Source organism: Montipora foliosa, chromosome 13 (assembly GCF_036669935.1).
Source record: "Montipora foliosa isolate CH-2021 chromosome 13, ASM3666993v2, whole genome shotgun sequence".
Taxonomy (NCBI): Eukaryota; Metazoa; Cnidaria; class Anthozoa; order Scleractinia; family Acroporidae; genus Montipora; species Montipora foliosa.
Window position 1 is genome coordinate 26,989,525 of NC_090881.1, and position 22,298 is coordinate 27,011,822.

At 41.2% G+C, this 22,298-nt stretch overlaps 2 protein-coding genes and 1 non-coding gene across 3 annotated transcripts in view; all 3 read right to left on the reverse strand.

Moving 5' to 3' along the window:
- Positions 1-131: 131 nt before the first annotated feature.
- LOC137983790 (golgin subfamily A member 4-like) lies at positions 132-9,492 on the reverse strand. Its single transcript, XM_068830966.1, has 2 exons — positions 9,214-9,492; positions 132-7,667 (listed from the first exon to the last, which is right to left on the reverse strand). Exons 1-2 carry the CDS (start codon positions 9,343-9,345, stop codon positions 270-272), a joined length of 7,530 nt encoding a protein of 2,509 aa, XP_068687067.1. The 5' UTR covers positions 9,346-9,492; the 3' UTR covers positions 132-269.
- Positions 9,493-11,164: 1,672 nt separating this feature from the next.
- Positions 11,165-22,298, reverse strand: part of LOC137983791 (von Willebrand factor A domain-containing protein 8-like) — a 33,738-nt gene continuing 22,604 nt past the window's right edge. The window contains exons 27-39 of the mRNA XM_068830967.1: positions 22,073-22,225; positions 20,892-21,043; positions 19,766-19,877; positions 18,741-18,879; positions 16,719-17,525; positions 15,402-15,621; positions 15,018-15,237; positions 14,792-14,845; positions 13,513-13,724; positions 13,106-13,340; positions 12,827-12,985; positions 12,152-12,489; positions 11,165-11,841 (exon numbers count right to left, since the gene is read on the reverse strand). Coding sequence (XP_068687068.1) covers positions 11,733-11,841; positions 12,152-12,489; positions 12,827-12,985; positions 13,106-13,340; positions 13,513-13,724; positions 14,792-14,845; positions 15,018-15,237; positions 15,402-15,621; positions 16,719-17,525; positions 18,741-18,879; positions 19,766-19,877; positions 20,892-21,043; positions 22,073-22,225 — 2,910 coding nt within the window. The 3' untranslated portion in view covers positions 11,165-11,732. The remainder of the gene's footprint in view (positions 11,842-12,151; positions 12,490-12,826; positions 12,986-13,105; positions 13,341-13,512; positions 13,725-14,791; positions 14,846-15,017; positions 15,238-15,401; positions 15,622-16,718; positions 17,526-18,740; positions 18,880-19,765; positions 19,878-20,891; positions 21,044-22,072; positions 22,226-22,298) is intronic.
- Positions 15,833-15,905, reverse strand: Trnas-gga (transfer RNA serine (anticodon GGA)). Its single transcript has one exon. It is a non-coding gene; the product is annotated as a tRNA-Ser (tRNA).

Genomic DNA, 22,298 nt, shown 5'->3' on the forward strand with positions numbered 1-22,298 from the left:
ACCTTACTGTCCACCGTGACACAGTTTCTTCAAAAGGAACAACAGAGGTGAATATTCAAATGCGTTTTGTTCATGTTAAAATTCATGTTTTCAATTGAGTTGAAAAGTAGGGAAGACAAGACTACCTAACCCAAAAGAACTCCAGCTTTCGGTTTTGTCCGACCAAGAGAGGAGGAATGATTTGATCATTCGGTGTTCAAACTTTAAGTTTCAAAATGCACATAGTAAAAACCTGTAAAAAACACTGAAAATCACGGTCACAGAAAGCTTCAAAGTTGTCCCATTTCTTCAACTTCTTCACAGAATACCTCGGATACTTCTCCATCTTCGGTGGATCCATTGTCAGCTTCACTTGTGCTATTTAATGGTGAGGTTTTCAATCCCTCCAGTCGTTTTCTTGCGACCCTCAATTTTTGTCCCAGCAGCGATGCTCTTGCTTGCGCATCTATCATGTCCTGTTGCGCCAAAGAATGTTCTTCGATCCTACTCTTTTGCACTAGTGAATCGAGATATGCACTGGTTGGCCTCGGCGAAATCGGTTTAGTTTTTTCAGAGCGCAAGTTGTCGCGTTCGATCTTAACAGCTTCATACATGGCGTTAAGATCGTTGATCTTTTCCTTGCTCTCTTCGAGTTCAACCTGAAGAGTTTTGATGGTGTCAATGGTATTTGCGCCTGCTTCCAAAACTGACATTCTTTGCTTCACCATCTTCAACTTTTGTTCAACGTCTTTCTTTTCCTTTTGCATCTTTTCGTTGTTTTCCTTTAGCGCCGTCACCTTTTTATTAAGTCGTTCTATTTCCTTGTTTAACTGCTCCTTTTCTACTGTTAACTTCTGCACCTCAGCCAACTTTTTCAAATCTTTCTCATCAATCTCCTCCTGAGAACTGTTGATCTCATCAAGGATATTATCGTAAGCAATCTTCAAATCACTGTGAAGTTTTCTTGATGCGGAGATCTCCAATCTTAGCTTCTCATTTTCCCCTTTCTCTTGCATCCAACTTGACTCGAGTTCTGAATTTTGCCTTTGCAATGCCTCCAATTCTTCTTGTGTTTCTTCTTGCTTATTTAACAAGGTTAATAATTCAGTTGTCTTTTCGTTCATCTCTTTGGTTGACTCGGATATTTCGCTCTCAAGCTCGCGGTTCTGTCTCTGAATGTTTTTCAGTGCCTCGTCTTTTTCACGCATGTCTTTTCTTTCCATCTCACGATCGTAGCTCTCCTCCTTCAAGCGGCTCTGCAATTGCTGCAATTCCTTTTTGAGCTGTGCATTTTTCTCAGCCATTTCTTTGACTGCAAGGCTCGCTTTGGCTTGATCCCTCGCAGAAGTGCACAGTTGATCCTCAAGCGTTGCAATCTTGTTCTTACTGGATTGCAAATCTCGCATCAGTTCATCTTTGGTACTGGCATTTGACTGCCGCGTGGTCTCAGAATCAGACACCTTCTTCTGCATCTCCGACAATTGTTTCATTTGAGAGCTCAGTTTGCGTTGGCTATCTTCCAAAGCGTTTTCTAACCTTACATTATTTTGCTGAATCTCCGCTACTCTGTCCTCCAGTTGTTTAATTGTTTCTTCGTAAGCGGTGTTGCACTCTTCTAAACCGCGGATAGCATCTTGGGTAGATTTTAACTCCAACTCCATGTCGTTCTTGGCTTTTTCAGCGGCTTGCAACTCATTCCGTTCGAGTTGTGCTGAGTGTTCACTTTTGTGCAACAAATCTTCCAGCTCCTTTATTCGTCTTTCTTTGCATGTATTATCCTTTTCCAGGTAATCTTTTGTTGTGAGCGACTCAGAAAGTTCTTGATCAAGTTCTTCACACTTTTCTCTCAGACCCCTGTTCTTGTCCTCTGCGTCCTCCTTTTCGAGTATGACATCGCGATAAGCACTTTCGATCTCTAACAGTTTTTTGTGGTTATTCAAGTCAGGTTCAACGCTGTCCTGTCTCCATATCGGTGTCTTCTTTACAGGGCTACTTCTGGGAGTAATAGCTTCGTTTAATTCTTCCTGTAATCTTTCATTTTCGTGCTTTAATGCATCAAGCTGGATTACTTGCTCGGAACATTGCCTCTTCGATTTATTCAAGTCGTCTTTGAGCCTTTGTTTCTCTTCATCTAACCCTGCATTTTTCGCCCTGAGTGCAGCAATCAGTGGACTTTGCGACATTATTTCATTATTGAGTCTTTTAATCTCTTTTTGTGCCTCTTGAAGAAAACTTTCTAGCTCAATAGAACTTGTTTTCATCTCTGTTCGATCTGCTTGTAACTTTTTTATTCTCTCATTTAGTTTTGTAAGTCCGTACTCCAGCTCGTTTATCCGATTGTCTTTCTCTTGGATGATTCCGTTAAGTCTTCGCTCATCTTTGTCAAACTCATCTTGAAGTTCTTTTCTTTTTAAAGCCTCCGTCTTAAGATCAGCTTCAAGATTAGTTTTTGCATTGTCCAAGAGTACAACACGTGCTTCTTTTTCCGACACCAATTTCTTGAAGTTCTCAACTCTTTCTTTGAGATCGTCAAGAAGTTCTTCATAGTCGTCTTTAGCACTGGTCAATTTTTGATTCACGTTCTCCAGTTGCTCTTTCAATGAAGAAATTTCTTTTTGCTTCTGATGGATTTGTAATTGAAGGTCTTTGGTAAGTTTGTGATGCTGGATTGCAACTTTGCTTAGCTCAACCTGCTGTTCGTCATGTCCACCTCTTTTTGTTTCGTGGTCTGCTATCGTCCTCTTTAACTGAAAATTTTCTGCATCGAGTTCTCGGTTTTTCTTGAGAGTCGAATTCATCAAAGAGTGGGTGGAGGACAACTCATCTCGAAGCGTTTGGGCATCTTTTTCTAAACATTTCTTTTCTGATTTGGCTGTGTCTAGAGCAGCCGTTTTACACTCAGCTTCCTTTTCAAGGTGGTCCCATTCAGTTTGCAGCTCTTGCAACTTGCATTGTGCTTCAAGAAGTTCATCTTCAGCCTTTCTTGTCTTGTCTCGTTCGTCTCTCAATTCTTCCATGAGCTGACTCTTGGCTCCCTCTAGTCGATTATTTTGTGTCTCCAGCTGTTCCTTCTTTTTCTGGACAATTTCTAATTGGCTAGTTACTGCATTTAACCTTTCTTTCGACTTTTTCAAATCACTTTTAGTGTTCAGGACTTCCCTTTCGGCATCCTCGTTTCGCTCTTTTAAGCCACCCTCTCGTTCTTTTAATGACTGTAAATTATCCTGAAGCTGGCCAGTAGTGTTCTTTAGATTTTCCAATTCATCCTGTAAAGAATTTTCTCTTTCCATACTCTTCTGAAGATTCTCTTCAGCTTTCTTGAGATTGTGTTTCATCTGCAGAAATTCTGACTCCTCTGCAAGATCGTCTTTCTCATACAAGTTACTTTGAAGCAGAGATAAATTAACAACAGCCGTATTTTCTTGAACGGACTGAAACTCGATTTTCAACCTCCTCAGTGCATCTTTATTCTGATCAAGTTCTTCTTTTAACGCACAATTGTCATCCTTCAAGTCTTTCAATTCATTCTCATTGCTTCTTAATTCTTTCTTGTTGTGCAACAGTTCGTCGTGAAGTTCTGTAAGTTGCTTGTTAGCAGCGACGAGATCTTCTTGTTGCTTATTAAGAATGTTTTGCAGTTGCCTTTCTTTGTACTTTAACTCATTTGAGTCATTATTGACTTGTGCTATTTCATCATTCAATGACTCGATCTCCGAGTTTTTCAACTTGAGCTCGTCTTGGGCGTCACGCTCGGACTTGATCACTTTATGCAGGCGATCATTAACATCAGACGCACTTTTCTGCTGAGCAATGATTTCGTCCTGAAGTTGCTGTTGACATCCGCGAAGCTTCTCGCACTCACCAATGGCAGCAGTGAGATGACCTCGTAACTCCGCGGATTTTTCCTCAAGATGCGCCTTGTCAGCCTTCAGCTCATCTATCTGACAATTTTTCTGTTCTATCTCTTTCTTTGCTGCATCAAGACCAATCTTTTGCTCCACGCATTGCTTGCTGAGCTTTAATATCTCATTTCTATTCGAATCTCTCCTTTTCGTTGCGTCCTCTAGCTGGCATTGCAATGCCAAATTAACTTTTGTTTCATTTTCATATTTCATCTCTAGGTCTGATATCTTCTTGTCCACTTCCAGGGACTCCTCCCGTAGAGCCCGTCGTTCCCTATCACACAGTTCGTTGCTGGCTTTCAGGTCTTCAAGGCGTCTTCGACATTGTGACAGTTCAGTTTGCGAGTCAAGGCAGTCTTGGCGTGAAATTTTAAGGTCGTGCTCCAGTTTTGAGATTGTAGCGTTATTGCTTGCTATCTCTTTCTCAAGGGCAGCTTGTCGCTCTCTGTTTTTTTCCAAAAAAACATTGGATTGCTGATTGGAAAAATCCTCATTTCCTTTGCTGTAAGTATCTCTTTCCTTAAGAAGGTTATCCACGGTTGTCTCGTACTGATCCAGCTTTCTTTTCAAACAAGAAATTTCACCTTGAGTAGCTTTCAACTTTGACTCACTGGCCTCGTAACAGAATGCAGTAGTTTGCAATTCCTTCTTTAAAGTTAGATTTTTCTCATCAAGCGATGCCTTCGCGCTTTTAAGTTGTTCAATCTGGTTATCCTTTTCTCCCATTTCTACCTTGTAACTCTGGACGATCCTTTCTTTCTCTCGAACTTGATTTTGAGCTTGGAGAAATTCCTCTTGAATTTTCTGCAGCTTCTTTTCTACAACCTGCAACTCATTTTTGCAACGATCCTTGTCTCTTGCTGCAGCTGATAACTTGAGATTTAAGCTGTTCAATTTCGCTGCTTGAGCTTCTAATTCAGCGTTTATCTTAATTTTTTCTTCGTTAGCTTCGGAGACTCGCTTTTGACAGTGTTCCATTTTAGTTTCCTGTTCTTGTACCTTTCTCGCTAACCTGCTCTTTTCGTCAAGAGCAAACTCGTGGGACATTTTACTTGTTAACAAATCATTTTTCACTTCATTCAACTCAGCTTGTAAACCTTTTATCGTGTTTTGCATATCCTCAGAGTCCTTGCTCTTCTGCTCCAAGCAAGACTGGGCCGACTCTCGTATCCTTTGGTGTTCTGTTGCTGCAATTTCCAATTTCATAAGTTCGTCTTTCTGGTTGGCAGCTTGAATGTTTGCCTCGACGATTTTCTCCTTTAGTTCTTCATGTTGTCTCTTCAAAGCCTGAATCTGCGCCTCATAAGTGGCCATTTTGCCAGACAGATTCTGTACTTCTTCCTCCTGATGTGATTTGGCCTTGGTAGATTCTTCAAGGTCTTGTCGAATTTCCAACACCATTTCCTCCAATTCCATCTTTCTCCTCATCGTCTGGTCCCTTGAATTGAAAATCTCGTCCAGTTGATTTCTTAACGCTGTTACTTTTGCCTCAAGATCTTCGTTTTTGCGCCGAAGATCATCATTTTCTTTTACAACATTCTCTTGTTGTAACTCAAGTGACGCAATTTTGGACCGACAGGAGGCCATGTCTGCTTCTTTGTTCACAAAATACTTGCGTTCTTCTTGAAGGGTCTTCACTAAATTATTCTCCTTCTCGTCATTCTCCTTCATATTCTCTTCCATTGATTCTATCTTCTTGTGGGCCACTGACAATTCGATTTCAAGAGTTCCTTTGTGTTGAAGTGCCTTTTCGCTCAACTCTGTTAGACGTGTGATTTCGTCTTCACTGCTCTTAAGCTTTACAACGATTCTCTTTAGTTCATCCGCACTTGTCTCATTCAAAGACTCGTTGTAAGAGAGCTCCGTTGTAACTGCACTTAGGTCGGTTTCTAGCGAGCTCTTGTCGTCTTTGAGTCGTTCAACGACAAGCTCTTTCTCTGCGAGCTGTTGCCTTAGTTCCTCGCAAGTTCGTTGGAGTTCTTCGATTTGGTTCTGCATGAAATTATCATCATCAACCCTTTTTTCCGCATTTGATTTACTGTCGTGGATTTGACGCTCCAAATCGGACTTGCTTTTCACTGTCTCTTTTAGATCCTCCTTCATTCTTGTCAATCGTTGTGTCACCAAAGCAATCTCGTTGTCTTTTTCCTTAACGCCCTGCTCGGCGCTCCGAAGCTGGGAATTTAAATCAGCAATGCTCTTGTTCGCCGTCAGCATTTGCTGTTTCAACTCTTGCTTTTCACTCTCTGCCAGCGTTACCCCTCTTTGCATATCTGCCATGTCTTTTTGAGTTGCTAACAAACCATCTTCAAATGCTTGGATTTCTTTCTCATGCCGTTCATGTAAATCTTTCATTTCGTTATATCGTTCACTTAGATCATGATATTTCAACTCCGTGTCGGCAGCTTTGATCTTCTGCTCAGCAATAATGGCATCTTTGTTAGAAAGTTCTTGTTTATAAAACTCTTCCCTTGACATTTGTTCCGATATAGTTTTCTTGTAGGCTTTGAAATCGTCTTGCAATTTTAACAACTTTTCTCTCTCATTTTCGAGTCGCTCTGTCAGTTGGGATCTTTGCATTTCGACGAGATTTGTTTGAACTTCCATCTTGTGCATTTGTTCCAGTGTTTCCTTTAACTTTGTCTCCAGCTCTTTATTCTCTTTTTCCTTTCTTCGCAGTTGGAAGCGAGCTTCCTGTGCTTGTCTCTTGGCTTGTTGTAGCTCTGCATTACGATTTACTGGTTCTCCAATCTCTGCGCCCGCTGGGCGTGACTCCATCTCTGTGATTTTGTCCAGCGATTCCCTCAGCTGCAAGTTCAGTTGTTGCACCTGTATTTGGTTGCCATAGTTATCAGCCTCAACATCGGAGAGCTTTCGACTGACGAACAACAGCTCCTTCTCCAAATCTTCAACTAATTGTCGGAGAAACAAAACATCATCCAACGATTCTACATCTCGTTTATTTGCTTTGGAGAGAACTTCTGTCTGTTTGGCACTGTCATTTCCCAGATTGCATGTCTCCTTTTCGAGTTCTTCAATTCGCTTTTTGAATAGCTGGTTTTCTGCTTCTAAGTCATCCAAATTCGCTTCCGATTTTTCCAGTTCAATTTGACTTTGTGACAGTTGTCCTTCTAGTCTCAACTTGTCTTTAGACATGATATCATAACTTTCTTTCGTCTCCTCCATCTGCCTTTTCTTGGTCTCTAGTTCGTTGCTGCAAAAATCGAATTTGTCCTTATAAAACTGAACTTCGTTTTCCAGTCCAGAGACGTTTTCGCGATAACCTTTAAGCTGCTCTCGGATGAGATCCAACTTACGAAGCAGGGATCCGTTTTTCCACCCGCTCTCTTTTTCTGCTTCATATTCGCCTTGCATCGTTTCTATCCTTTTCGTAACCTCTTGCAAATCTTGCTTCAACGAGTTGTTCTGTTCCTCAAGCGATTTACAATTTTCCCTACTCTCCTGAATTTCTTGCTTTGTTTGTGAAAGTTCCCTGATCAAGTCAATTGTATTAACATCATAACCGCTATTAAAACTGACAAGGTCTTTCCTCAGAGCTTGCACCTCCTTGTCTAATTCGCCCTTTTCTTGTTGTAATTTCTTTACGATGTTTTCATTCATTTCTATGTCAACATTTTTCGATTTCTCGAGCTCCTGGCACCTTTCCCGGCTTCTAAGAAGCTCCCATTCCATCTTCTTACCATCCTCTCTGAACTCTGTTAATTTATCCTTCAGTGTCATGTTCTGTTCCGTGAGTTCCTTGATGTGCATCTCCAGATTGGCAATCTAACAGTAAGGTAAATAATCTTAGGATAATTTCCAATTATTGTCAAAAGGTATTCCTCACAGCACTTCAACCGTGAAATCTGTGCTCAAATTTAAAGAACTGGGGCCGGTTGCTCGAAGCCTGACTAGCGCAAACCTTTGGTTAAGAGGTATCAAAACCAATAGAGTTCCATGATATTTAACGCTGGTTAGCGCTAACCATGCTTCGAGCAACCCGGGCATTGATAATAACAATATGCTAAAAATTTTAACACCCCGCTATTGTAACTCAAAGTTATCAACAAAGTTTTAAAAAGTTTAATGCCAACATAATTTAAACTTAGTGTATTGTTAACAGTCATTCGTTTCAATTGACACCACGCACTGAACTGAACTGAACTGAACTGAATCTGTGACAATATGCTATAACGAATCATCGCAATGTTGTAGTGATTTACAAGAAAACATGAAAACGTGAACTCGAAGTTTTTAAATTTTAACCCAGTTTTACCTTTGTGTTTCATGCCGCCGACTGAAGATAAACATGAATAAATTGTTTGCATAATAAAAATGGACGTTTAAAGGACTTTTTGTAATTTATTAACATTAACCGAAAGTCAAGCGACCTTTGGCTTTCAATTAAAAACTAGTGTGTCTCTATGAAATAAACTTTATCCGATCCCATCAAGCATTAGCGAAGGAATTTAAAGAACAACCCTTACTCGAATAACTGGAAAAGAGTATCGCGACTTCTCTTCTAAAGACAATTACAGCGTCCTTCGTGGAAAACCCTTGGAAAACAAAAAAGGGGAGCGACGTTTCAAATATCGCGATTGGTTTTTTATCAAAAGTTTTGAAGGAATTTTTTTTTGGCCAAACTTAGAATACGAGCAATTTGACTAACTTGAGGTGAAAAATGCTTTCATAAATTGCCCTGTTTTATGGACATTCGTTAATTCTTCTCATCTCACAATTATTATGCCCGAACAAAAACAAGGATTATTGAGAGCGCATACACAGCCGTGGAATAATTTCAGATTTATGGCCTTATGCGCAGCCATAACTATGGCAGATTGAGTGGAATCCAAAGAGAGGAATACCGACTTGGCTCAACGACTTTCCAGTAGACCAATTTCGATTTTGTTCTATAATAAACTCTGGGATAAGGGGAAATAAATTATTATAATAATTTGTACAAGCCTAAAGCTGATTTGATTCAAAGGGAAGTCAAATAGATCGAAATTTGGTTATTTCAGTGCCACATGTGCAAGTGACATAAGTGAGGGGAATTAACAAAGTCAACATGTTGATACAAATGACCGATCAAATATAACTCAAAAAGCGCTGCCGGCTAGAATTGAATGGTGTGATTTTCACAAAGCTACATTAAAAGCATTGGCAAAATACCCAATTGATCCCAACTAAACGGGCGAACAGCAAGAACGGCGGGTTACCCGAGCAAAAGGTTTTTAAGGTTTTTAAAACTTTAACATATTTCAAGCGCCTTGTTGCTTGAGGCGTTACCAAGGCGGCCAAAGTTGATGAAACGTTTACTCGAAAACACTACCTGGTCATTATCCTTGTCGTCAAATGTTTTCACGTCTTTACTTCTCCCGCTTCTATCCTCCATAAAGATCAGGTTGTTATTGGTGTCTTGAAGACTATCAGCCATCTTAAGGCTATTATCACCTTTTTCCATGAGGCTGTTATACCTTGCTACCGTCGATTTAAACGCAGAAACTTCACAGAGTTGTGCTACAACACACGGGCTGATTTCCTTTAAACAGCTTGCCTTTCATGCCACAAACCCCCTGCTTGTGGGGTTTTTATGTGTACTTCCCGTTCATCTGAGTGATATAATGCGTATGAAATGCCGTTGAGTTACACGACCCTTGGTTTACGCAAATCCGTGGATAAAAACAGGTCTCTGGAGAGTTTCCAAACAACAACGACAAAACATATTATTCCGTTCTTTGCGTATTGTTCAAATCTGCACCTAAGACTTTTTTCATTGTTACCGCTTAAAAGCAAAGGTCTTTAGAGACAACAATAAAGTTTGTTTTAAGGATCTTCCGACAAAAGTGATCGTGAAAATATGCGTCCAGTAAATAATGGATCAGTGCCCTGTTACGTCGTGGGCGGCTAAATCCACCCAATTATGAACTATAAGTTGAACGAATTGCAATCAGATATCTGACGTAACACCAAAACCCACGCAATTACTCTCACGACTTGCAATAGGCAAGAACATTGCAAGGAGTCCACCTAATCTGTTCGAAGCAATCGAAAGGAACTTTCTCTATGCGAAGAAAAACGCGCGTGTGTCTCGTTTTTTTCATGCTTATCATAAAGCGTAATAATCGAAACCACCTCATTATATTCGACACCAAACGGAAAATTGCTAGTAGCGACCTTTTATGTTGTTAAAAAGGCATCACAGCAGAACGTTTGTAGCCGACGAGAGACACGTGGCGGAATTGAATCTGTAAAATAGAAGAATCACAAGTCTAGTTCAGTTTGTTATACCATGATTAGCAAACTTCTCGATTTATCAACAACTTATTAAGTAGCATTTACTTTAGATACAATCATCTTGAAAAACTCTCTTGAAGACTCGGAGATTTGTTTATCTATAATATGTTTATTGATGATGAATCGTGTATAAAAAAATCCGACCGTGTGCTACGAACATGAACCGACCAACAACCTTCCCATTACTCGTTTGGAAGCTCTAACCCAAGGACTACGAGCAACTAGTGAGAATAAACTGTCGATACGTGCCATTCTCGAAAGTGTTATGAAAGATATATGAAATTTATTGGTTCTTGACAAATAGCAAAAGTATAATGTGTGCAAAACGCACTCTTTACCCGATCCTTTTTACACTTAAAGTGCCCCTGTGACCAAAAAATCAATTCATATTTTTCTTTGGATTTCAAAACTATGTTAACAAAACACTAAGTGACCCACATTTTAAGCCTTGATTTCAAAAAGACACCTCTTTATTTTAACTGTAATTTTCCTATTTAATGGTCCGCCATTACTAACATTATGTTCTTGAGAGAGCTGGATCGAGGAGAAAATGACGTCAAAGGCTCACTTGTTTAAGAATGTAATATGTGTGTACGCCGCAGAATTAATATGCAGCACGGGGGTTTTGGGCTTTCAGACTTTTAAACTCACGCTTTGCATATATAATAAGCTGCGTTCACACGCTGAAATTTTAAGTTAGTGAGCCTCTGACGTCACTTTTCCCTGGATCCAACCGTCTGAGGTCCAATCGGTCAGTTTTGAACGTGAGTAATGGCGGACCGTGAAATCCAAAACTTACACTCAAAGTAAACGGCCTTTGGAAAAAAATCAAAGCTCAAAATTTTGCCAGTCAGGTGTTAAGCAAACACACTTTCAAAATCTGAAGGAAAAAAGGAAGTGGTTTTTTGGATCACAGGGGCACTTTAATGCCGGTTCGTAGGTCCTAAAAATGTCCATCATGGAACAATTTCTTTCAGAGAATTTTTGACTAGAAAGTTTTTCCTTTTTATTGGCCATTTACAAGTGGGTACACTTTGTCGCTCGCTTCGCGGACAAGCCTAAATTATCTCATAGCAATTGTTCCTGAAATCTTTGGGAGGAAATTGCACAAAGTGTTCACCGTGATCACAAAGTAAGGAATGGATTCCTCAGTTTTATGGTCAGGTCAACGACGTCACAGTGATTGGCGGTAGCTGTCACAAAACTCTGGTGGCCTGACCCACTCCATTCCCATTATTCGCGATTTCGGCGCTAGGTCGTGCGCTCCACGCAAAACCGAAATATCAAATCATCATGAACCACACAGCAAAAACCAACATACAGCTGATTCCAGCTGGCTGTAAGCTGTGCTCCAAGGTCACACATGGACCGTATAGCGGTTGCCAGAGGCGCCAACATATGCTTTCGGTTCGACCTTGTTGAGCTGCGTCGTTGCTGTACTTTGCGACGGCGATTAGCCGCGACAGTTATTATTTATTGTTATTGAATTTTCCTCGTTACTAACTGGATTGAAATGATTGATTGCATTGATTCGTCAGGTATGTCCATTTGGTGTCATCTTGACGTTAGCATAGCAGAGGTGAATATTTGTTGTAAGACTTGTGGCAGGTGTTTAGTATCCATACATACGAAAGCCCTCCCTGATGGCAGCTTCTTGACCAACCTAAGACAGGAAAAGGAATCATTCAGGATAATCTCTTTCTATGCTTCGATCAACCTGGCCTGGCTTTCGGTTATTCATTTGCACTATGAAAGTTGGCTTCCTTCTGAAATTGCACAATCGACTTCTGCAGACGGCTACAAGCCCACGCCCAAACTGTCATAAGACCTTTGCAGGCGCCGAATCACCCCAGCAGGTCACAAACTAGACCACAACTATTATTAGTAAGAACTTCATGTTAAGACAAGCGTGTAGAGGTCGTCGTGAAAAAAAAAGGCACATAATTACAACTGCACCTTAAAATCGTACTTACCTATCTGCCTGGTTACCAAGTGAACCAATGAAAATAGCAAACGCATTGACGCATCCGTCTGACGTCAGTACCTTCCCAAAAGCCTCCGCGGGTATTCCATACCGCTCCAGATTGGCGTCACTCAAAACCACAACAATATAATCATCTGCTTCCTGTTCCGTTACACGCTTGATTGCTAAATCCGTGGCCTCCAAAGTATGATCACCACTCCAGCAGTACTGCGCATGTGCGTGCATCTGCTTCATGATATCGAGGCGCTCCTTGTTGTTTTTCGGCGGCTGATCGTAGGAAACGAAAGGGATTTCAGGAGAATCACCTGAATGACCAACGATATCGTACTACAAGAAAACCAAGACAAGCGACCTTCAATAAGACTCCAAACAAAAAGTCTTTTAAATTCAACTAAATCAACTGATATGAAATGAGGAAAAGGGGATTGACAACTGCCGCTATTCAAAGTTTGATAGCTATCGCTGAGTAAATAAAATAAACGCATAGTAAAGCAGATTGAGTTTCTTTAAGTCTCGCTTCTCCTTTCTTCCGCTTTGATTATTTCCCTTTCTAGTTTTCAAAAGCAAAAAAAAAACACATTTATTTCATTTGTGGCTGGCTCAATCACACAACACCGATGAGTAATCGTCTAAAACAAAGATGGGTTGTGTGACGTGACAGTACCTTTATTTTGTTGTCATATTGATGGAAAGCTTCCATCACAAGACAGGCTGCTTCCATTACTCGCCCCAATCTTCCATCCAAGCTGTTGAAGCGATACATACTACCGCTGACGTCAACAACAAACCGCAGACGCTTCGGAAGTCGTTGAGGAGTTCCAAGCTAAAGGAGAACAACGAATTTTCTTAAGAGACGGCAATGACTAGAACGTTTATGCAGCGAGGCTTATTCTGAAGAGGTTATTCTTGCCAATCGGACTAAGGCAACGGTTATTTAACATACCTCTGGGTCCTCTTCTCCACGTTTCTTGTAGATAGCTCGTTCTCCGGCGAGTCCTTCTATCAACTTGCTATCGTCAAGCTCGCCTGAAGTCTGGTTCCGAAGCCACACTCGCTCCTTTCCCCTCGCCTGCAAACTATCCAGGATGACACGCAGGGACTGGACTTGACGGCGAACACGCGACGAAAATGATTCGTACATTTCGGCGTCGTATTCAGTCATTTGGATTTCGCGCAATCTGACATATAAGACGGACAACTTTACTTTAGGCAAAACAGGTTTTCAAATGCAAAAAGCAATCACGTTATCAAATTCTTAATTATACATAACATCTGAAATATTCTGTTTCATAAATGGACTATGGTGCATCAAAATTTTCGCATAAAATATAGTACGTATCAGAGCCTCACCTCTGTTTAAATGCACGCCGTCCCATTTCCCGCGCGGCTCGTTTGACGTCATCAGGGACTGCATCCTTCTCCTCATCAGATAGCTGGTGTACGTCATGTCCCGCGTCCAAGCGATATGGGCCGCCTTTGCCTCCCAACCCTGCTGTATCCCGGCCCCCGGTTCCCCCAGCCCAAGTGTTACCTCCTACATGTGGAGCGTTATTGGGATCCACCTTAAATGCATTGAAAACAGGTAATACGGAAAATGACGATCAACGTGAATTGATCAATTAATTATCTTATCACGCAGGAAGGAAGACCGAGAATCCGGTGTTGATCGAAGGGTCGGTAGCGCATTCTGGAGATTGATATAAGCGAATCCTAAAACCGACAAATAAGGCGACTTAAGGACGGTGCCTAACAATTCAAAGGTAGTTTTGCGCGGTTTACTGGATATGCGGGAAAAGCAGATCATAACCGGGGTTATTAAAATCCAAAAAGAAAATTGGGAGTAACCGCGCATTTTTCGAAACCGGAGAGAAGCGCCGGCCAGATGGGCCTTTCAGGCTCGTAAAAGAGACCTCACTTTTTTTACGCATTTTTCGAAGATAATTAATTCACAATATTTGTAATAAGCTTTAAAATACAAAGCAATGTATGGCGTTCTTTTCCAAACTAATTATCTCGGAAATATGCGTTGTTACCCCAAATTTTCTTTGTGGATACCTCAGAGCACTTGCTAAGTTCCGCTTTCCCTGAATAATTTTAAGCCTCGCAAAAATATCCCTGTATTAATAAGCACCACCCATAGGAAATCCGAGTATCTCGAGATGCGCAGAACGTATGCAAAATAACAATAGTAGGCACCGTCTTTAATCAAAGAGAAGCAGGTCTAGCACAGTGGTGAAAGCACTCGCCTTACCACCCAACTGTAACCTGAATTCAGTTCTCGAACTCAAAGTCACATGTGGGTTGAGTTTGTTGCTTCTCTGCGTTACACCGAGAAGTTGTTTTCCGCGTACTCGTTGATTTCGTGAGATGTGATTTGATCTACAGTCTGCCCAATAAGCGCAGTCAGTACAACACGTGTGCTAAAGTCAAAAGCTTATTATCACCATTATCATTTGTTGTTATTAAACTGTGCATCTGGCCTTCGATCAACACCTTTGCTGTTGCCTTATCCAATTCAAGTCTACGGCCCTGATTGGTCAATTTGCAAAATAAGTATGGAGGGTATCTAAAAAATAAATGAATTTTACAGTCCAAAATAAAACAAAAGAAGCACAAGATCATCTCTTACCCTGCCATGTTTTGGACTGGTGACGTCCTCTCCACTTTCTCTAGAGTAATTTACCTAACAACAAAATGATTGGTCACCAAACACGATCTCTGGGACAAATGAGAGTATACTAAAAACTGCGTATGGAGTACCACTGAAAATCAGTTTAACTGTTTCCTCTTTGATTCTCAGTTCCGTCTATATTTTATATCAATTACATTAACGCATACAGCATAGATTCTCTCACTTGTAAGGGTCCCTGATAGTCCTCGCCAATAAGTCCCTTCCACTTCTCCAAAGAGCGTACAAGATTTGCCACCCCAGTCTCCCATAATCGCAGGCGGCCCCCGGCGTCAACTGTCACAATTCCCTCGTTCGTTGTTGGCGCCATTACTAGCGGTTTTCCCCCCAAACGTGCGTACAGTGATAGATCATGACGGCCTGGGAACGGAATGTAACGTACTGACCTGAAAGCGGGAAGACAAACACATCAGACAAAAGAATGTGCGTATATGTAAGGTACTGGTTGAGCCATGAGGAACGGCAAACTGGTGCACAATGCGCAACAGAAGCTCGACTTGCTGGTCTTCTTTATGAGGGTAAATCTTGAAAATCGAATTGATAAATCTACCTTCTTCCAACATCGGCCACCTCCAGGTATCCCAATGGACTTCGCGTCTTTAACTGCCGAGGATCCTCGTCTTCTGACTGCTTGTTGGTCATTTGATCATCTTCCTTAGGTATCATGGAGCCCGGGACAAGACGAACAACCTGAGCAGTGGCGGGTAGACAAAGAGGGGGAACTGTGTCCTCAGTGATAAGTTTGTCTAAGGGCAGAGCTCCTTGGCGTTCTGAAAATGACGAAAAAACGCGAAATATGTCACTGCCGGTTAAACACACCAGTGGTTGTTGTTGGTTTTGTAACAGAGATCTTAAATCAATGATGAAATGGTATATGAAATGAATCATATATGAACTGCGGATATGAAATCAAGTAAAGCTATGATCTTCGCAGTTATGAAAGCAATTTTTGCAATTGCGTAGAGAAGCCTGAAAAATTCAGGACTTCAACGGGGTTTGAACCCGTGACCTCGCGATTCCAGTGCGACGCTCTAACCAACTGAGCTATGAAGCCACTGACGTTGGAAACTGGTCATTTGTGGGTTCTAATGGTCCCGTGAGGAATGAATCAATGATGAAATGGTATATGAAATGAATCATATATGACCACAAATGACCAGCTCCCAACGTCAGTGGCTTCATAGCTCAGTTGGTTAGAGCGTCGCACCGGAATCGCGAGGTCACGGGTTCAAACCCCGTTGAAGTCCTGAATTTTTCAGGCTTCTCTACGCAATTGCAAAAATTGCTTTCATAACTGCGAAGATCATGGCTTTACTTGATTTCATATCCGCAGTTCATATATGATTCATTTCATATACCATTTCATCATTGATTCATTCCTCACGGGACCATTAGGACCCACAAATGACCAGCTCCCAACGTCAGTGGCTTCATAGCTCAGTTGGTTAGAGCGTCGCACCGGAATCGCGAGGTCACGGGTTCAAACCCCGTTGAAGTCCTGAATTTTTCAGGCTTCTCTACGCAATTGCAAAAATTGCTTTCATAACTGCGAAGATCATAGCTTTACTTGAGAGATCTCAAATGTTGGACACGGCACTTCACAGTTTTTTATTCTAAGCATGCGCACTTTTGATTTCGACCACCAAACCTACTGGGCATGCTCACAACGGGGAAATCTCGGTCGTACTCCAATCTGAAGTTCCTAAAGTCGAGCAAAACGAAATTTCAAGTTTTTTTCAATCGCTGTCTATTTTTTACTGTTTCAAGAAGTTTTGTTGTACGTTTTGCGGCTCAGGGGAAAAATTATTGGACGAGGGTTAATCTAGCCTGCTAATGAAGGAGTCCAAAAGCTGTATTTTTCATTTACCTGATTCTCTGATTTCGTTGTTTTTTTCCCTTTTAAATGAGTGAAAACTGACAGGGGACTTCTCAATCAATTGATCGGGTCGAGCCACTGCTATCGTCGCGTAATCTCGGGAGCCAACCACTAATCGATTACTTTTTGATCGCCTCTCTTCTCCAAAGTTCAAGGAAACGGCCTCAGGAGGTAAGCTCTGGGTTGATATCGATCTCCAATGCTCGGTTTCCTCTTCGCCAATGCTGTTACTTTCAATCGTGTGTAACACACACGGAACGGGAGCTTCTGAGTATGGTTTGTTGAGTAGGTACTTCCGGTCACTCCCAGTCTCACAGACGAGCCAAAGGTCACGTGAGAACGGGTGAAACCTTCCAATTATAAATGGCAAAGTTATGTGCTGAGTCGTTCCGTCCACTAAGTCTACCACGTCCATTTTATTGCTGTCTTCTTGGTAAATAACGACTATGTTTTCGTGAGCAAATTCTGAACTCATCACAAATCTTCCCTTTTCAACCGAAAAATGGCGCGTCAGTTTTTCTTTGGTGTTGTCAACTAAGGACTTGAAGTTCAAAGTTTGCAACTCTTTTTTTGAAGGGTTCAAGAGATGCAGCGAATTTGAGTCCTGATCGTGAATAAGCACTTGACCCTGAAGATCTCCTCCCAGCGCGGCGATTTTAAGCTGAGGAACTGCGTAAAACGACGTGGGAAACAGATCAAACAAATCCACACACAATACTGTATCCTGATTGGACTGTTGTGAATACAGTGATACAGGATTAAATGACAAGACGTGAATCCAGTCTCCTTTGTTACCTCCTAGAAAAAAAACCAAACCAAGAAAGTTGTGATTAGCTTAAATGCCTTAAAACAATGACCATTACGTATCAATTTGAACAGACATTTGCGTGGTTGACTCATACAGAGGTGTACACATCCTTTTAAAGAACAGACCAGCAGGTCCTATAGTTGTTCAAAGGTCGTTTAAGGTTGTCCGCTGGATAAGTAACTATCCAACAGTCTCTGTCTGTGCAAAGACTTAAGTACTTGTTCGCGTAACTGTGAACCATGCATACTCCAAGCACATCTAAGAAAAGGCGTGTTCGAAAACCTAAGTCAATTTTAAACGCGAAGTATATTTTACACTCTGGATAGTGACTTATCCATTGGATAAAGTTATCCGGCTTTGGAAGACCTGGAGCCAGCTGGAAAGAAGTCGCAATTAGTTGGGGTTTACTTCGAAATAAATAAGGGCACTTCTTGGTATAACGATCATAAAACTGAGCAATGGTGACAGTGAATAGGTTTATGATGGTATTGATGACGATAATGATAAGCTTGAACAACGACGACATCGCCGAGAACGAAAACTGCAAAAACAACGGCTCTTCTCCACGCTCAGCACATGCGTTTTACATTTTGGTACATTTCTCTTAGCCTCTGTCATCCTGACAACGATGTGAAATGATCAAATTTGAAGTTAGGGTTAGTAGTACATGCGCAGTACATGTGCACCTGACGATAAATTTTGAAATTTCTCTCCAAACCGGCGCCACACTGTTCCTGCAAATTTTGTTCCAATCTTGTATCCATACCGAACGACTTGCAATGATCCCGAAGTGAGTAGAGTGACGTGACATTGTATTTAAGTTCACATGTCGTTTTCAGAGCCATCGTTGTAGTCCTGACTTTAGTTCTCTAACGTCGATGATAAAGACAGTGAAAAATGCTATGAAATGACAAGCTGAAGGCCTCTGAGTTGCTGAGTTTAAAAGGCGCTTAGATGGAATAGGCCTTTTGCAACAAAAGATCACATGGTACAAAATCCGCCATGCTGGAAGGCAAGCTCATTATTATTCCCCGTGGGACATTAAAACAAAGGCAAGTCAAACTTGACTGGTTCAGGTCTCTTTGTTTTAATGTCCCAGTGGGGGAATAATAATGAGCTTGCTCTCCAGCATGGCGGATTTTGTACCACGCGATCGTTTGTTGCAAAAGGCCTATTAATAGCCAGGCTATATGAAAACGACTTACCAGGCCCAACCGCAACATTCATTACCACTCCTCCCTCGTGTATGGGTAGGTCCCAGTGCCCAACTTGTTCGGAGAAGCCATGAGAACGATCATTTAAACGTTCAATTTCTCTGGGAGTCACCGCAACAGTCACAGGACCCTAAAAGTAGAAATCAAAATCATAGATGGCGAGGATATTAACAATGCCTTCGTAGATATCACTGTAGAAGCATCAGCAAATAGTCAACTTGTGGACGCAATTCGCCCCCTCATTCTTCGTGAATAGGACTCCAAAAGAACAGAAGAAAAAAAAAACAAAACAAAAAGGAACGCTTCAGTGTGTTAAGTATCTTTCTTAAGAGTCGTCATGTGGCTGGGTATGATTAAACAAGCCGAAATTGGAAATATCCACAGTTGGAGTCTCTTTTTTTCAGAGAGAGAAAGCGACTACTTTGTCGAAAGCTGCAAGTTAGATTACAAAGTGGAACTATGATCAAAAAATCACTTTTTTTTTTCCTTCAGATTTTGAAAGTGTGATTCTTCAACACTTGACTGGCAAAAGTTTGAGCTTTGATTTTTATCCAAAGGTTGTTTACTTTGAGTGCAAGTTTTATATTTCACGGTCCGCCATTACTCATGTTCAAAACTGCAAGATTGGACCTCAGAGGGTTGTATCTAGGAAAAAGAGACGTCATTAACTCACTAGCGTAAAATTTCAGGGTGTAAACGCAGCTCATGATATATGCAAAACACGAGTTTAAAAGTCTGAAAGCCCGAAATTCCCGTGAATTGATGTTTTGGTCATCGTAGCACTTTAAATATCTTGACTTGATGATTGACGATAATTTAACACCAACTAAGAACTGCGTAATGTCTAATAATGCACTTTGAACCGATCAGATTTCTACGCACTGTCGAGTTGAGTTGAGTTGAGTTGAGTGTTGCAGGTGATCGTCATGCAGAAGAATTAAATTGTGAGTAAACTGGAAACGTGTCTCGTTGTGCGTTTTCGACATACTTCGTACTAGAGACTGCTTGTGACTAACCCGAATCTTCAGTCTTCTTTCCTCAACAGGACAATTGATCCCCTCGCTAAACCCATTCTCATCACCAGTGATTTGCCAGGTGGAGACCAGGATTGGGGCAGGTAGAGGAAACCTGAGCATGACATTGAATCAACATAAAAAAAGTAATGATGCACCAAGTTTTAGAGTTTTGGGGTGAAATAAGTGTCTTTTTATAATCTTGTCTCTCCAAAGCTACAGGGCTGTGCTTATCCATGGTGCTTTTAAGTGTGCTCAACAAGAAGTGCTGTATTATATTTTGACTCGGCGGATGAAATCCTGGAGTTTGTCCATTCAAATGAAAAGTACTTAGGAGTTCTTCTCAACGAGGTTGTTTGAGTCCATGGATGAAAGTGTGATCTTTAAATGAAAGGCCTTTAAAGCTACTACGGAATACGTTCCTCTCGTGTAACTCTAATTATCCAAGTAAGTTTGATTTCTCGTGACTTCAAAGTGATTTACAGTTATGTGCTTAAATTACTTGGGACAGAAAGAAACCTCTGGTTGATCAAGGCCTCCTTTACTCCATTTGTTAAATAAGTAAAAACTTTACGGAAAAAAGGAGTGTTTCGTACAGAAGTTTCTCAAAGAAATGAACACAGTTAAGAGGCGTTGACAACAATCAGAGTTTTCTTTCTTTTATTTAAATAGCACAAATGGTTAAAATGACAATTTAATCCTATGGAAATTCGTACAAAAAATTGAAGATTACCACCCTAATAGCATTCTGCTATTATGTATTGACAGTGAGTGAGCTTCACAACCGGACCCCTAGAGGGTTAGGGTGGGGAAAAGATTGACGACCCGCCATAATCGAGTTCACTTCTCCCACCTATTTCAAAGCGAGACGCAGAACCAACCTCGTTCCTAGGGTCCTCTCGAGGAAGGAAGAGAGAGGACCCTGGGAACGAGGTTAGTGCAGAACTTTAACACATCATAAAAAAAAAACAAGGACTCGCTTTGAAGAGAATCAAATAAGTGCAGAAATTGTAAAATTTAGACTAAACATTCAATTTGTCCATGCTGGAAATATGCATGCTCGCTTCGCTAGTTTCCCTCACTCCATTCTGCACTTCCCAAGATGTTAGTTCGTCTCTCTCATTCTTACTCTTTGGAGAGCTTGATATTTCTGGTTGAAGCTCCCACAGGAATCCCATGCTTGTGGAGAACTTCCGTAACCACATCCTTTACTTCAGGGTGATACGAATCAAAGTCGAACACATTACGGACCACATTGGCCAAGCCCTCATTGGGAAATGCCTACAAAACAAAACAAAAAAAGTCAACAGCGTATTGCGTGAAAAGAACCTGGTGGAATGACTAACCATGGGAATCCCAGGCACATTGTGCACCAAGAACTAAGCTTGTTTACTGTGATTCTTCCTTTGGTTCTGTAAACAAAACGTTTCATGCAGTGTTACCATTAGAATGAAAACTTCCGAGTTCTGCTATATAGAATAGCTTTTGGAGTGTAGTTCGAGGCAACTAACACTCCTCTTTTCATGATAACTTACAGTGCAACGCAACTTACCGTGGCCACCCAACAAACTTTCAGATTTGATAATTACGTGTAAATACGTCAACTAAACAATCCATGCAAAGGTGTTGAACTTACGTGTACAACTGTGTGAACTTTGCAAGGAGGAGTGACTCTCAATCAAATTCACACATCCAGATTAGCGGACAATTTGTAAAAAAACTTTGTTAGGTGGCCACGGTAAGGCGCGTCGCACTGTAAAGTTGTAGTTACTAAAATATTTTGCTTGCAATTCACGATCCATGAGTCATACACTGAAGTAGGAAAGTTGCAGTGCGTTACTGTACAGGTCGAAAAAAAAAAAAAAGGAGATGTCGTATCGCTTGGCAATCGAAAAGAGAAGAAAAGCATTCCACGACAAATCGAAACGAGCGCAGTATCGGAGCTGATAAAAAATTGATAAGACAAGGGCCAAACAAAACTGATCACCGAGTAGTTATGGCACTATGTATAGGTGGTTTGTAGCTCATCGCTAGAGACACAGATAATGCTGCCAAGACAACTAATGCCGAGAGACCTGTTGTTTTAGTTCACCAGCATGTAGACGATTACGTATCACGAAAAGTCACCAATTGTGATGTGTAAGATTTAAATAAATGCTACCAGATTACAGAAATAACGTAATCATTGTATCGCAAAAAGACAGATGTGCAGAAGCACACCAAAAGCTGAAGTGTACCAAAGTTGCCACTACTTTCGCAGTTGCACCAAAAACTCCTTGAGGTGTATTTCCTTTCAATTTTTATTCGTACCTGCAAATGCTTGACAACACTGACCACCTCCCGGGTGGAGTAGGGATATGAGATCAAGCCCTGATCAGCTCGGGATCGCAATTCACCAAACGCATTCACCAGTTTATGAAGGAGCTCCTCAGAGACATTTGGACCGTACTGACGTAACATCGACTAAAGAAAAGCGAAAAAAGAACATTAACCGTGACGACCAACAGCTTCAAGACTACATTGATGACATTTCATC

Coding starts and splice junctions, on each gene's coding strand:
- LOC137983790 (XM_068830966.1), bottom strand. CDS start 9,345: ATGGAAAAAGGTGATAATAGCCTTAAGATGGCTGATAGTCTTCAAGAC. Junction 7,668..9,213: donor ACGACAAGGATAATGACCAG/GTAGTGTTTTCG, acceptor CCTTACTGTTAG/ATTGCCAATCTGGAGATGCA.